Genomic DNA, 14,744 nt, shown 5'->3' on the forward strand with positions numbered 1-14,744 from the left:
GTAGCTTTAATATTTGTAACCTGGGACCCTTGAGTTAATTCTTTTTCTTGTTATAGCCCACCACACCTTTGCTCTGTAGGAATGCAACTTTATCTAATGCTTTTGGAGGGTGGCTCCTGACCAATCACCTTTAGAGAAAAATAAGTTTTCTGAAGAAAGGGTCTTAAAATGTTAACAGGCCTCCAGGCCAGAAGATGATGCAAATCACCTAAGCTTTTGCATATGATGAGTTTGCAGGAAGAAAGCCTGGCTTGCTGCATGACTCTACCCCTTCCCCCATTATCCTCTATGCATAACTTAAGGTATAAAAACTACTTTGGAAAATAAAGTGCGGGCCTTGTTCACCAAAACTTGGTCTCACCATGTCTTTCTTTCTCTTACCTTCTGGCTGAATCATTCAGCCTCTTTTCTCCACTGAATTTCCTCACTGAGCTATCCTTATTTCAGCCTCTTTTCTTCACTGAAATTTCCTCACTGAGCTATCCTCATTCTATTACTCTTTATATCCTTAATTAACCTTTAATTAAGCAATTGTTTCCTGATCCTCGCCGACGCCATCCCTGCTTCGAATTCCCTGGATCCACTGGGGCTGGACCCCGGCACCAAAACATGCCTAAGAGGTGGACAGTATTGAACAGATTAGGAAACTGACACAGAGAGTCGAAGTATTAATAATTTTCCCAAAATCACATAAAATGTGGTCAGCAAAGCCTATTTTGAACCCATAACTCCAGAGTTTAGGTTTATAATCAGTAAGCTTGAGACTAAAGAGTCTAAAATTGTTTTGGGCTATTGGAATCTAAAATTGTTTTAGATTCCTCTTTAGGCTATAGGGAAAACCGAATAAATGAAACTTTCCATCTACTTAGAAATGAATAGTTCTAAGCTCACAAGAATACTGGGGAAATTGCCAGTCAACAGAAATTAAAAGGAAACTAAAAGCTGAGAAACCTGTATGCAGGTCAAGAAGCAACAGTCAGAACCAGATATGGGACAATGGACTGATTCAAAATTGGGAAAGGATTACATCAAGGCTGTATATTGTCCCCCTGATTATTTAACTTATAGGCAGAGTACATCATGCAAAATGCCAGGCTAGATGAATCACAAGCTGGAATCAAGATTGCCAGGAGAAAATATCAGCAACCCCAGATATGAAGATGACACCACCCTGATGGCAGAAAGCAGAGAGGAACTAATGAGACTTTTGATGAAGGTGAAAGAGGAGAGTGAACAATCTGGCTTAAAACTCAACACTCAAAAAGATAAGTTCATGGCATAGGGTCTCATCACTTCATGGTAAATAAATGGGGAAAAGATGGAAACAGTGACAGACTTTTATTTTCTTGGGCTCCAAAATCACTGCTCCAATGCAGACAGTAACTGCAGCCACGAAATTAAAAGACACTTGCTCATTGGGAAAAAAGCTATGACAAACTTAGATAGCATATTAAAAAGCAGAGACATCACTTCCCCAACAAAGGTCCATATAGTCAAAGCTACACTTTTCTCAGTAATCATGTACAGATATGAGAGTTAGACCATAAAGAAGGCTGAGCACCAAATAATTAATGCTTTCAAACTGTGATGCTGGATAAGACTCTTGAGGGTCCCTTGGACAGCAAGAAGATCAAAACAGTCAATCCTAAAAGGTATCAACCTTAAATATTCATTGGAAGGACTGGTGCTGAAGCTGGAGCTCCAACACTTTAACCACCTGATGCAGAGCTGACACATTGGAAAAGACGATGATGCTGGGAAAGATTGAAGGCATGAGGAGAAGGGGATGACAGAGGATGAGATAGTTGGATGGCATCACCAACTCAATGGATGTGAGTTTGAGCAAACTCTGGGAGATGGTGAAGGACAGGGAAGCCTAGTGTACTGCAGTCTATGAGGTTCCAAAGAGTCAGACACAACTTAAGAGACTGAACAAGAACAACAACAAAAACTGAAATAGGAACCTTTATAAATCCTTAAAGCAGATGACCTGGTGGGGGCTGGGTGGGAGCAGAGTATGTGTGTGTTAAGTTGCTTCAGTCATGTCTGATTCTTTGCAACCCTATGGACTGAAGCCCACCAGGCTCCTCTGTCCATGGGATTCTCCAGGCAAGAATACTGGAGTGCACTGCCATGCCCTTCTCCAGGGGATCTTCCCAACTCAGGGACTGAACCTGCATCTCTTATGTCTCCTGCATTGGCAGGCAGGACTCTTTACCACCAGTACCAGGACAGGTAAAAGAAAAATATGCTGGCCTCAGAAAGCCATAGCCTTGGGCTTTACCACCTACACAGAGCTAGGAGACTAGGACTTGGGCTCATGCAAGACAGGATGGAGAAGACCCTTCCCTCTCCTGCTTCATGAAGCTGGATCCCTTAAAAAGGTGCCTCCTCAGTGACAGTGCAGACTAGAAAAATATATCTATCCAAAAGCACAGGATACAAACAAAAAATGTGTCTGTGTCCCTGGAGGAGGAAATGGCAACCCACTCCAGTGTTCTTGCCTGGAGAATCCCAGGGACGGGGGAGCCTCGTGGGCCACTGTCTATGGGGTCACACAGAGTCAGACACAACTGAAGCGACTTAGCAGCAGCAACAGCAGTTCCAAGTGGGAAACAGTCTTCCCTGAGAATGTGCAACCATGGGGTCATGCTTTATGTGGGTTTGAATTCCAATTAATATTATTCATGAGCTCTGGAATGCTTCAAGATGAAAAATTAGCCAAAAAAAAAAAAAAAAGATTCATGCCAGTGGTATCTCTGAGCCATTTGGTAGAAGCAAACAGAAACTTGCTCTGGAAGGTACAGCTTCAAATCAGGCTCCATAAATTTTCCAAAATTAAAACTTACAATCCCAAAGTTCAAAAGCCATGAACAAATGACCAACAGTAAGCAAGAGTCACAATAAACAAAAGAACTTAAGATATTACTATAAAAATCTGATAAAGATTTATGAGTATTAAGATTTAATGAGTATTAAGAAAGAATCCAAATAATACAAAAAGAAAAAGATATTCTTTTTAAGAATTCTCCAGGCCAGAATACTGAAGTAGGTAGCCTTTTCCTTCTCCAGGGGATCTTCCCAACCCTGGGATCAAACCCAGGTCTCCCACATTGCAGGTGGATTCTTTATCAGCTGAGCCACAAGGGAAACCCAGAAATATTGGAGTGAGTAGCCTAACCCGCTCCAGTAGATCTTCCCAACCCAGGAATCGAACCAGGGTCTCCTGCATTGCAGGCAGATACTTTACCAACTGAGCTACCAGGAAAGCCCTAATAATAAGCAAGATTCAGAATAAATAAAAGAACTTAAGATATTATTATAAAAAGCTGATAAATAGTTCTAATGAGTCTGAAGAAAGAATCCAAATAACACAAAAAGATTAAGATAAATTTGAAAATAAATGACAAAGAACTTCAAGAAATTAAAAATATATCATTAAGATTAAAAATTCAATGGATAGATTAAAGAATAGATTTGACATAGTATTAGAAAGAATTCCAAGAAATATATACTAAAAATTCCCCAGCATGATGCACAGAGAAATAAATGAATTTTTTTTTAAATTTTAAGAGACATAAAGAATAGAAGAGAAAGGTTCAAAAGAAATTTTATTGGACTTCCAGGATGTTAAAATAGAAAAAAAAAATGCAGGCAATATTTGAAACATATGAAAATACAGTGGCTAAGAAGTTTTAAAAATAAAAATAAAAAACACATATCCTTACATTGAAGTAGTACTAGTCTTTGGAAACACAAATTAAATAAGTCCATACCTAGGGGAGTAATAATAGATATCAAAAACAAAGGGAAAAAAATAAAGTGGCCAGAGAAAAATATCTAAAATAGACAACCCACACTGGAATGAATAGTGGGCTTACAAAAGCCTTCTCACTGGCAACAAAAGAGGCAAGTATCTAAATGCAAAATACAGAACTATAAAACTTTCAGAAGAAAAAACAGGAAAAAAATACTTGGGAACTTGGGTTAAACAAAGGATTCTTAGATACAACCAAAAAATACAATTCTCAAAAGAAAAAAAGCATGATGAATTGCACTTAAAATGTTAAATGTTCTTTAAAAGACACAGTTAAAAGAAAGAAAAACCAAGCTACAGACTAGGAGAAAATATTTGCAAATAATATATCTGACAAAAGACTATTTACTTACTATTGACTTTTCAGAGTTCTTTATGTATTCCAGATAGAGTCTTTTGAACATAAACTTTCCAAAAAAAATATGTGAATTGTAAATAAGCACATAAAAACACAACATTATTAGTCATCAGGGAAATTTCATTTGCACCCTCAGTGAGATATTACTTTATACTTATTGTATATATGCAAATATTTACAGCAGCTTTATTCATAATCACCAAAATCTGCAAACTACCCAAATGCTCCTCACCTGGGGAATGAATAAGCAAACTGTGGTTTACCCACACAATGGAACGCTGCTAAGCGATAAAAAGATGTGAGTGAACAAGCATCAACATGGATGAGTCTCAGACGCAGTGTGCCAGCAAACAAAAGCCAGACTCAAAAGCTACATTTTTTTTTTTAACTTCATTCATTTGACCTTCTGGAAAAGGAAAAACTAAAGGGACAGAAATCAGATCCAGAGTTTCCAGGGATTAAGAGTAGGAGAGACTATTTATGACAGGCTAGCATGAGGGCATTTTTGAGAGGTAATGATGGAACTGTTCTATATTGTGATTGTGATAAGATCACTCCACACATGTGCCAAACTCAAAATTAAACACCAAAAGAGACTGAATTTCACAGTATGTAAAATGTTTAAATTAGAAGCAAAGAAGTCAATGAGATGCTATGTAAATAGATGGGAAGATTTACTATCATAAAGTTAGAAATTCTCTCCAAATTAATCTATAAATTCAAAGCGATTTCAATAAAAACCTCAACAGTATTTTTCATAGAACTTGAAAACTGTTCTAAAATATAAAAACAACAAAAAGCCAAGTACAGCTAGGACAGTCCTAGAGGAAAATATGATGGGGAGACCAATCTCATCAGATATCAAGAACTATTACAATGCTGTAAGAGTTAACACACAGTAATGATGCAGGATTAGATGAAAAAAACATAAGAGTTAAGCTAGAAACTGTATTTTACAAAGCTGCTTGCAGGCTGGATTCTGGATATGTGTTAGTTTCATCCAATTAGGTGCATCTGCACAAAATTTATACCACAGAAATGAGGTAGAAGCCATCTTGCTAAGCTCCTGATATGCAGCTGGTCTCTTTACTGACTGAGCCACCAAGGAAGCCCTATATTATTGACAAGAAATATCAAAGGCAGTCACCTCTGCATGTCTAGTCACCAGTTTTATGGTTCTGAGAGAAGTGTAGAATATCAGAGGCAGCAACAGCAGCAGCTTTCAGATCTCTGGATTTTGGATACGGTGGTGTGACTGGGCTTCCCTCGTAGCTCAGCAGTACGGAACCTGCCTGCAATGCAGAAGACACAGGAGACCTGGATTTGATCCTTGAGTAGGGAAGATCCCCTGGAGGAGGAAATGGAAAATCCCACGGACAGAGGAGCCTGACAGGCTACGGCCCATGGGGTCACAAAACAGTTGCACGTGACTGAGCATGCACACACAGTGTGATCTGGGAACCAATGATCCAAGAAAAGTCCCCTCTGTGATTTCCTTTTCAGCTGGCCCTCAATTGATTTAGGAACTGAATTTCTTGTATTCAATCTGGAATACATTCTAGGCTGGAAATGCCTAGAATGTTTTCTATCTCCAGCATTAAATCATGATAGACACTCCTCTAAGAGTTTTGTAATGCAGTCTAACCCATAAGTCAAAAGAATACGTGAGAAGGGAGTCATAAAACTGCAAAGAAAATTTTCACCATAAGCTTCAAAATTTTTGTTTCCCACAACCTTAAGACAAATAAACTGCCCCACATCACAGAGAGAAAAAGATTCTTTAAAAAAAAAAAAATATTGAATTAGATATTTTGAGAAAAGATAGAAAGACTAATAAAGACAATAAAGGGAGTCACAGCCGGGTAATGTACCTACTAAATATACACCATGTGGTCTTGATCCAGACTCTGTTTTTTAAATTAATGAATCTTTTTCATAGTTAAGAGTCAATGGTGGCATAGTAGATATTGGAATACAAAGCTTTCTTATGAAAGAAGAAAAGTTAACAAATGAGCATTATCAAAGTACAACTATGGAAAATTAAGCCATACTCTATCCCCCCTACCCCCAAAAGAGGGGAAAGTAAAGAAGGAAAGAGTATTTTCACATAAAAAGATCTAAAGTAACAAACAAGAAATCTATGAGTGCTCCCAGAACACACCTTTTAAAGAGGAACCTTAGAAGGGGATGTTAACAACAGCTCTGGTTCACCAATTGCTAGAGATTGAAAGAAGTCGTTTATATCATTTCTAAACAGCAAAGTACCTTGAAGGATGCTGGTTCTGGTGAGAGCACCTCCAAAGAAGCATTTGAACTTCGGCTCCCAGGACGTGTTCTTGAATTTGAGGCTGGTTTTGAAATTTCATCCAAGTTTCCCTTTATAATATCCATTGATATCCTGAAACAAAATTTTAAGCAAGCTGTGACTTGTATGTTTAAATGTTTCATCACTGTTAACATTCAGTTAACTCAGAGCCTTTGTTACAAGGATTATGTTGCTACCAAACTCACAGGACCCTAACTTCATCAAAATATGTCTATGTCCACGGATCATTACATTTTACATCACTGTAAGTGGAAAAAACATGCTGCCAAGGATGTTAGATTCTGAAAGTGGCTAAAAAAGTGCAGAAGTGAATGCCATTCAGTGGCTTTCTGCATCTCCAAGAGAAACACTTACTGTGTCCTAGGCCTTAGAAGACACTTTCGGAGAACCACACCTCTCAGCCAAGACTCATGCTTCATTGTAATAACTTCCCAAAGCCTCTACTTGCTTTTGGTTTTACTTTCCTTATTCTAGCTCAGCCTTCAGCCTGGGCTCCCTCTCAGCTCTGATTTCTCCTCTCTTCCTTGGTACCGAATCTTCATGGAGTACCTGCTGCTGCTGCTGCTGGTAATCACTCTTCTATCAACCCTGCCCTTCTAAGACCCACAACTCTACTTCTGCCCTGAAGCAACAGAGAACTGAACCTACTCTATCTAGCAGAGGACAGACTTTCATTATCTGGATACACATTGCCAATCTCCTTAACTATTTTTCAGGTGACACCATCCAAAGGCCTTATACCAGTCTGGCTGCTCTATTCCCAGGACTGTTTCCTAAAGCAGGAGATATTAGGCAGGGTGGTTTAATCTAATGAGAAAACTTGAGCATTGCCAGCACCTTGATCCTGCCAAACTGTGCCCTTGATCAGGACCATTCCAGATTTGTTCAGTAACGCTGGGATGGTATACATGCCAAATAAAATGGAAGAAACAGAGAGAATTTCAGAGTTTGCCTTCTCAATACTTAGCTTTACATATGTGTGACTGGATATCTTCCAACAAATCCTTTCCTAAATTCCTACTGGTTATGAATCAAACCATTTCTCTCATAAGAGAATAAAGGCAACTGCCTCTGGCCCAGCAAGTGAAACAATGTCCTTTTCTTACCCTACAAAATGACTCATCTATCTTTCTCTTTTTGAACAGGGAAGGCAGAGTCCAAGAAAGTTCCGGACACAGGAGGAAGCCCAAACATGAACAACCCCATGCTCCTCCAAGGCACACAGAGGGATAATATGATTTAGCTCCCAACCATTCAATGTACCGAGGCGTCAAGGACCAGTAGGTCAACTCTTTCCATCTCACCAAATGAAAAAGGCATTGATCTCAACATTATTCAACTCTGTAAAAGGGTTTTTGGCTCACTCAGGAAGGCACTGACATTATTATTGTGGGATGACGGATCACCCTGGCCCGTCACATCACAATCAAAAAGCGTAAGTCACTGAAAGGCCAAATGTCTTGTAATGCCCTAAGCAGCCTGTCAAGGGAGACTTATTGCAGTGCACAGAGGGAGCAATGAGATGGAAGCCTGTGCAGAGCCCGTATAATACACGTCAATAAGGGGAGGGGCACAGGGAACCACCAATGGCATGGACCAGCTAAGAGGCTCCAGAAATCTCTCCATTTGCTTTAGAAATAGGTCTGTTCTTTTATGTTTGCTCCTGAAAATCATAAATAAAACACACTTCCCAGGATGGGTAGGGATATAACTAACAATCTTATGATTTGGCCATCTAGAAAAAAGTACGGATAAAGGGCAGTGAATTAGGAACTTAGAGATGTATCTGAGTGTATTAGAGAACAATCTCAGTAGCCACAGAGAAATCCCACAAGAAAAATAAAGCATTGTGCAAGAAAGCAAACAATCAAATGATAATTAAATACTTTTAATTATATAAGCACTGAATATTGATTTAACCAAATACTGTGCCTTAATTATATTGAGTGTATGTGAGAAGGAGTATGTAAAAGGAAATGTATAAAAAATCTAACCTGTCAAAATAGGAAATCAAAGAGAATATCCAAAACTTGATAAATCTAAACAATAGTTAAACAAGCATAATGTTTACAAGTTCAAGATATTTGTCCCTGAAGGATGTGACATTTTTTTCCACTGTAAATATTATACTGTATGTTGACATATTTTACTATATTACTTTATTAAAAGTTTTTTTGCCTTCTCCTTTAAATTGCTTAATAATAAATAAATATAAAATATGAAATCTCCAAGGGACTGGAAGGAAACATACATCTAATTTACATAATAATGAGGTTTTTTGTTGTTTAGTTGCTAAGTCCTGTCCGACTCTTTTGAAACCCCATGGACTACAGCTGCCAGGTTCCTCTGTCCATGGGATTTCCCAGGCAAGAATCATGGGGTGGGTTGCTATTTTCTTCTCCAGGGGATCTTCCCCACCCAGGGATCAAACCCACGTCTCCTACTCGGCAGGAGTGGCTCAGTACCACTGAGCTGGGAAGGCACTTTACCACAGGTTCAGTAGTAAAGAATCCGCCTGCCAATGCAGGAGACACAGGTTCCATCCCTGGGCTGGGAAGATCCTCTGGAGGAGGAAACAGCAACCCACGCCAGTATTCTTGGCTGGAGAATCCCATGGACAGAGGAGACTGGTGGGCTATCAGACTCAACTGAGCATGCACGAACACACCTGGGAAGCCCAAAAATGAGGTTAGTGACTTACCAAGCAGGACATCAAGAGCATAAGTCAAAAAATAAGAGACTAATAGATGTGATCACATAACACTGACTGCTCTTGAGTATCAAACCAAAAAGAAAAAAAAAAAAAAAAACTCTAAATTAAAAGATAGATGAGAAACTGGAGGAAATATATGCAATATAGATAATATACAAAAGATTAATACATTTACATATTTAAAGAGCTCTTATCAACAAGGAAAAGAAGCATTCCAATAGAAAACTGGCAAAGGGCATAGACAAGAAAGGAAGGCAGGAAGCAGGAAGGAAGCAAATCAATATCCTGTTTAAAAAACAAGACCAATTTCTCTAATTAAAGAAATATACAGAGAGGGACCTGAAGGATGATCACAAATCAAAGAAGTAACAATGGTGGGTTCTGGACTAGCAGGTTCATGGGTGTTCTTGTGTCTTCTTTTACCTTTTGCTTATCTCTACTTGCTGGTTTTCTAGTATTTTAAATTCATAATTAAAGAATTTATTTATTGTAGTAAATTTTCTGGAATACATTAATGTCTATTCAAAAATAAATAAAAATCACCCAGTATTCATCACCCTGAGCTAAACACTGCTGGCACATTTCTTTTCCATTTTTGCTTTTCATATTTTTTCAACAAAATTGAATCCATGTATTTCTCACTTAACATTAAGTGATCAGCATTTTCTTATTACATTAAAGATAGTTCTAAAATAGAATACTATTCAGTTCTTGATATTCCATTATACAGAAGGATACATGACCAGATTCTAACTTGCAATAAATCACTGTTAAGAGGTACAAAGTTTTCCTAACATTCATTTCAAGTGAGATTAAACTTTTTCATATAGGCTTGTGAGAAATGCAACCACCATGAATGATTTAAAACCAAAATGGGGACACTGGGCCAATGTAATTTGATGTTTTGGGATGAATGAAAGAATAAAAAGAAAATTAATCCTCCTCTGTTTAGTTACAATGAATAGCCAGCCTTTTTAAAAAGTTGAATTACATTTATTTTCATGATTTTAATGTTTAAAAACTATTTGTGGTGTTTTTTCTTAACTTTCTATATTTGTTTATTATGTAAGAAATATTTGCCTATGAGAGGGGAAAAAAGGCAAATAATATAGAACAATGTAAAAGTTTTTCAAGTTCAACTTACCCTCATCCCAAGAAACACAGTTGATAGATTTTTGTAGGTCTTACTTTTTTAGGCATATGCAAACTTTCTATCCTGTAACTACCTACTCCTACCCAATACAAACACACACAAATGGCATGGTACTTCACAACTTGCTTTCTCACACTTTATGCATTTCAGAGACTTTTCTGTAGCACCACACACAAATACATTTCATGCTTTCAAATCATGGCATAGTACTCTATTGCATAGATGTAGCATTTTAAAAGTCAGTTTCATTTAGCTTAAATGGAAGATTTGCTATAAAAAGCAAAACAAAAATTTACTCAAAATTGATCACAAGCCTAAAAGAAAAACTCAAAACTATAAACTTTCTATAAAATATGTGTGATCGTGGGCTAGGCAAAGATGTCTTAGATACAACATCAGAAAGTGAAAAGAAAGTGAAGTCTCTCAGTCGTGTCCGACTCTGCGACCCCATGGACTGTAGCCCACCAGGCTTCTCCATCCATGGAATTTTCCAGGCATGAGTACTGGAGTGGGTTGCCATTTCCTTCTCCAAAGGATCTTCCCGACCCAGGGATTAAACCCAGGTCTCCCGCGTGGCAGGCAGACGCTTTACCATCAGCCACCAGGGAATCCCTTGGCAGACAACATCAGAAGTATGATTCATAAAAGAAAACACTGATAAATTGGAATGTATCAAAGTTTAAAACTTCCACTCTTCAAACAACACTACTGAAAAGGAAAACAAAAGTCAAATATTGGAAGAAAATATTTGCAAAACACATAGCTGACAAAGGACTTACATCTTGAATATATAAAGAAGTATCAAGACTCAATAATAAGAAAGATTTGAGCAGACACATCACCAAAGATGTATAGATAGCAAGCTAGCATAAGAAGATGGTCAATATCATTAAGCCATGGGAAAAATTCAAATTAAAACCATAATGAGATACTGCTACACATTCAAATGGTGAAAATTACTTTTTTAAGAAACTAACAATACCAAGTGTTGACAAAGTTGAAGCAACTGGAACTTTAATATATTGCTGATGAGAATACAAAAATACAAAATGGGATAGCAGCGTTGCAGAACCACTTGCCACTTTCTTACAGTGTTTAACATACACTTACCTTACGACTCCACAATCTTACACTTGGATATTCACCCAAGAAATGAACATTTGTAATCACACAGAAATCTGCACATAAAGGTTTATAGCAACTCCATTAACAACTGCCCCAAACTAGGAACAATAAAAATGTCCCTCAACTAGACAATGAATAAGCAACTGTGGTACAGCCATACAATGGAACATTGCTCAGCAGTATAAGAAAACAAACTACTGACATAAAACTTAGGCAAATCTCAACTATATACCGCTAAGTTGAAAGAGGCCAGATTCAAAAGTCTCCATAGTATTTGTTTCCAATTATATGACTTCTAGAATAGAGAAAACTATAGGGACAGACGGAGAAGGCAATGGCACCCCACTCCAGTACTCCTGCCTGGAAATCCCATGGACGGAGGAGCCTGGTGGGCTGCAGTCCATGGGGTTGCTAAGAGTCGGACACGACTGAGCGACTTCACTTTCACTTTTCACTTTCATGCACTGGAGAAGGAAATGGCAACCCACTCCAGTGTTCTTGCCTGGAGAATCCCAGGGACGGGGGAGCCTAGTGGGCTGCTGTCTATGGGGTCACACAGAGTCGGACATGACTGAAGTGACTTAGCAGCAGCAGCAGCAGCAGCAGCATAGGGACAGAAAATGGATGACTGGGCATAAGGAAGGGTTAACTACATAAACTGGTATAAGGGGATTTCTGGGAGAATGACGCAAGTGTTTTGTATCTTGACTGTGATGGTAATTACATAAACACAAACTGTATGCGTTTGTCAAAGCTCACAGAACTGCAATATTAAAAGGGTAAATTTTACGGTATGTAAAGAATACCTCAATTTTAAGTTAACCTCTTTGTACAAATTTTTGCTTAGTTATGTTTATATGTCCAGAATATAAAATTGAATTGCTAAGTCAAAACAAAATTGCAATATGACCCAGAAATCCCACTCCTGGGCATATACCCAGACAAAATTATAATTCAAAAGGATACACGCACCCGTATGCTCATAGCAGCACTATTTACAATAGCCAAGACATGGAAACAACCTAAATCTGTCCATCAACAGATGGACATCAACAGATGTCCATCAACAGAAGAGGCAAGGAAAAAGTGAAAATGAAGTCGCTCAGTCGTGTCTGACTCTTTGTGACCCCACGGACTGTAACCTACCAGGCTTTTCCGTCCATGGGATTTTCCAGGCAAGAGTACTGGAGTAGGTTACCATTTCCTTCTCCAGGGGATATTCCCGACCCAGGGATTGAACCCAGGTCTCCCGCACTGCAGGCAGATGCTTTACCCTCTGAGCCACCAGGGAAGCCCAAAGACGTGGTACATATATACAATTATTTAGCCCATTAAATACATTATTCAGCCGTTAAAAAGAATGAAATAGCACCATTTGCAGCAACATGGATAGACTTAGAGATTATCATACTAAGCAAAGTCAGTCAGAAAGAGAAAGACAAATACCGTATCACTTATATGAGGAATTTAGTACAACACAAATGAATATACATAAAACAGAAACAGACTCACAGAGAACAGACTTGTGGTTGCCAAGGGGGAGGGGAGAGAGAAGAGGGGAGGAATGGGAGTTTGGGATTAGCAGAGGCAACATATTAAAAACAGGATGAATAAACAACGTCCTACTGTATAGCCAGGAAACTATATTCAATATCCTGTGACAAACCATAATGGAAAAGAATATGAAAAAGAATATACATATATGTATGTATAACTGAGTCACTGCTATACAGAAGATATTAACATTGTATATCAACTACACTTCAATAAATTTTTTTAAATTGTTGAGTCAAAGAACACTTGGATTTCAAATTTTGGTAAACTACCAAATTGTCCTACAACAAAACTGTACCAGATTACATTACTACCAACAGGGTATGCTGAGATGAAGGCGTCTGTTCCCCCATCAGGACCAATCTGATTATGTCAAAGCTTTTCACCTTTGTCAGTCTGGTACATGTCAAGAAGTATCTATGAGTTACATTTCTTTAATTACCAAAGAAGTTGTCTCTAGTCAAATGTTTACTGCCCACCTTTTTTTTTATTCCTGTGAAATACCTATTTGCATCCTTTGTCACTTATAGACTATTTTAAATGGCTGGTAATTAATTTGTAACACAAGTTCTAGATCTTATGGGCTAGGACAGTGGGAGTCCTTGGTACTAGGTCTTACGGTCAGGAACGTTTGCTACAGTGTCCAGGAAATCCTGGCACAGCCTTCGAGGAGACTGAAGCTTCTCCGAGGTCAGACCCACCGCTCCCTCCCAGGACTCCGGGCCGGCCCCCCGCTGACACCGTCCGCCCATCCCCAGCCCAGCAGCCAGATGGGACTCCGCTCCACACTTTGACTGGATTGTAGTCCGGCGACAGAGCTCCGCTGCTAGTCTGTGCGGTCCCTCACCTGCTGGGCGAAAACCAGTGTCCAGTCGTCAGAGCATTGACACTCAGCGTCACCCACTGTCCCCCGAAAGGGAGGGGTCTTTTCCCGCCACCGCAGTTTCTCTTTCTCTACAGGTGGAAGAAGCGGCGGGTCCTAAGCCCTCTTGCCTCTCAGAACGCCGTTCCCTTGGCAACCAGAAGCGGACGCTTCCAGTCTCGCGATAGGAGAAAAGGACAGTACCATCTAGAAACAAGACATGGGAGCCCAGGAACGGCTGGGGCACAACCTGACGAAACCCTGAGACCTGAGGAACCTCTACTGTCTCCTCTGTCTTCTGGGCGGACGGCGGAGGGTGTGGAATGGTTTGTTCGTATTTAGGTTGAACTCGGAACGAGGATGTATGGATGTTTGTATGCCTCTGTCCTCACTATTAATATGATGCTCTACAGGTCAGCTTATCCTCTCCGAGTTCAGTTTGCTTCTCCGTAAAATGGGGTAATAATGATTGCTTCCTCACAACATTGTTGTGCGCTCAAAAACATAATGTTCTGTGAAGTTCTTAGTCAATGTTGGATGGCATGTAAATAAAAATGGTAATTTTGCCCAGATTGGACCACAATCCAAAGAAGGTAATAATTGCTATTTGCACTTTCTTTCTTTTGTGATTCTAAATTCTCAGCGCATGAAGACTATTTCCCTGGGTCCTCAAATTGACTTTTCTTCATCCTCAGTGCCATCAAATATCTGCTTCTTCCAATATAAGCAGCATTTTACAGTTTACAAGACATTTTCAATACATGGACCTTTTAGCCTCATTGTTAGGTGGTGAGGTATGTATTCTGTAAGTATTTTTCAGAAGATCAAATAGATAA

At 39.0% G+C, this 14,744-nt stretch overlaps 1 protein-coding gene and 1 non-coding gene across 2 annotated transcripts in view; both read right to left on the minus strand.

The window, feature by feature from the left end:
* FSIP1 (fibrous sheath interacting protein 1) overlaps positions 1-14,045 on the minus strand; it is a 209,658-nt gene extending 195,613 nt beyond the window's left edge. The window contains exons 1-2 of the mRNA XM_010847930.1: positions 13,894-14,045; positions 6,441-6,573 (exon numbers count right to left, since the gene is read on the minus strand). Of these exons, the coding sequence (XP_010846232.1) occupies positions 6,441-6,566 (126 nt within the window). The 5' untranslated portion in view covers positions 6,567-6,573; positions 13,894-14,045. The remainder of the gene's footprint in view (positions 1-6,440; positions 6,574-13,893) is intronic.
* TRNAC-GCA lies at positions 3,196-3,268 on the minus strand. The gene has a single exon. It is a non-coding gene; the product is annotated as a tRNA-Cys (tRNA).
* Positions 14,046-14,744: the final 699 nt, after the last annotated feature.

Source organism: Bison bison, unplaced genomic scaffold (assembly GCF_000754665.1).
Source record: "Bison bison bison isolate TAMUID 2011002044 unplaced genomic scaffold, Bison_UMD1.0 scf7180017864259, whole genome shotgun sequence".
Taxonomy (NCBI): domain Eukaryota; kingdom Metazoa; phylum Chordata; class Mammalia; order Artiodactyla; family Bovidae; genus Bison; species Bison bison.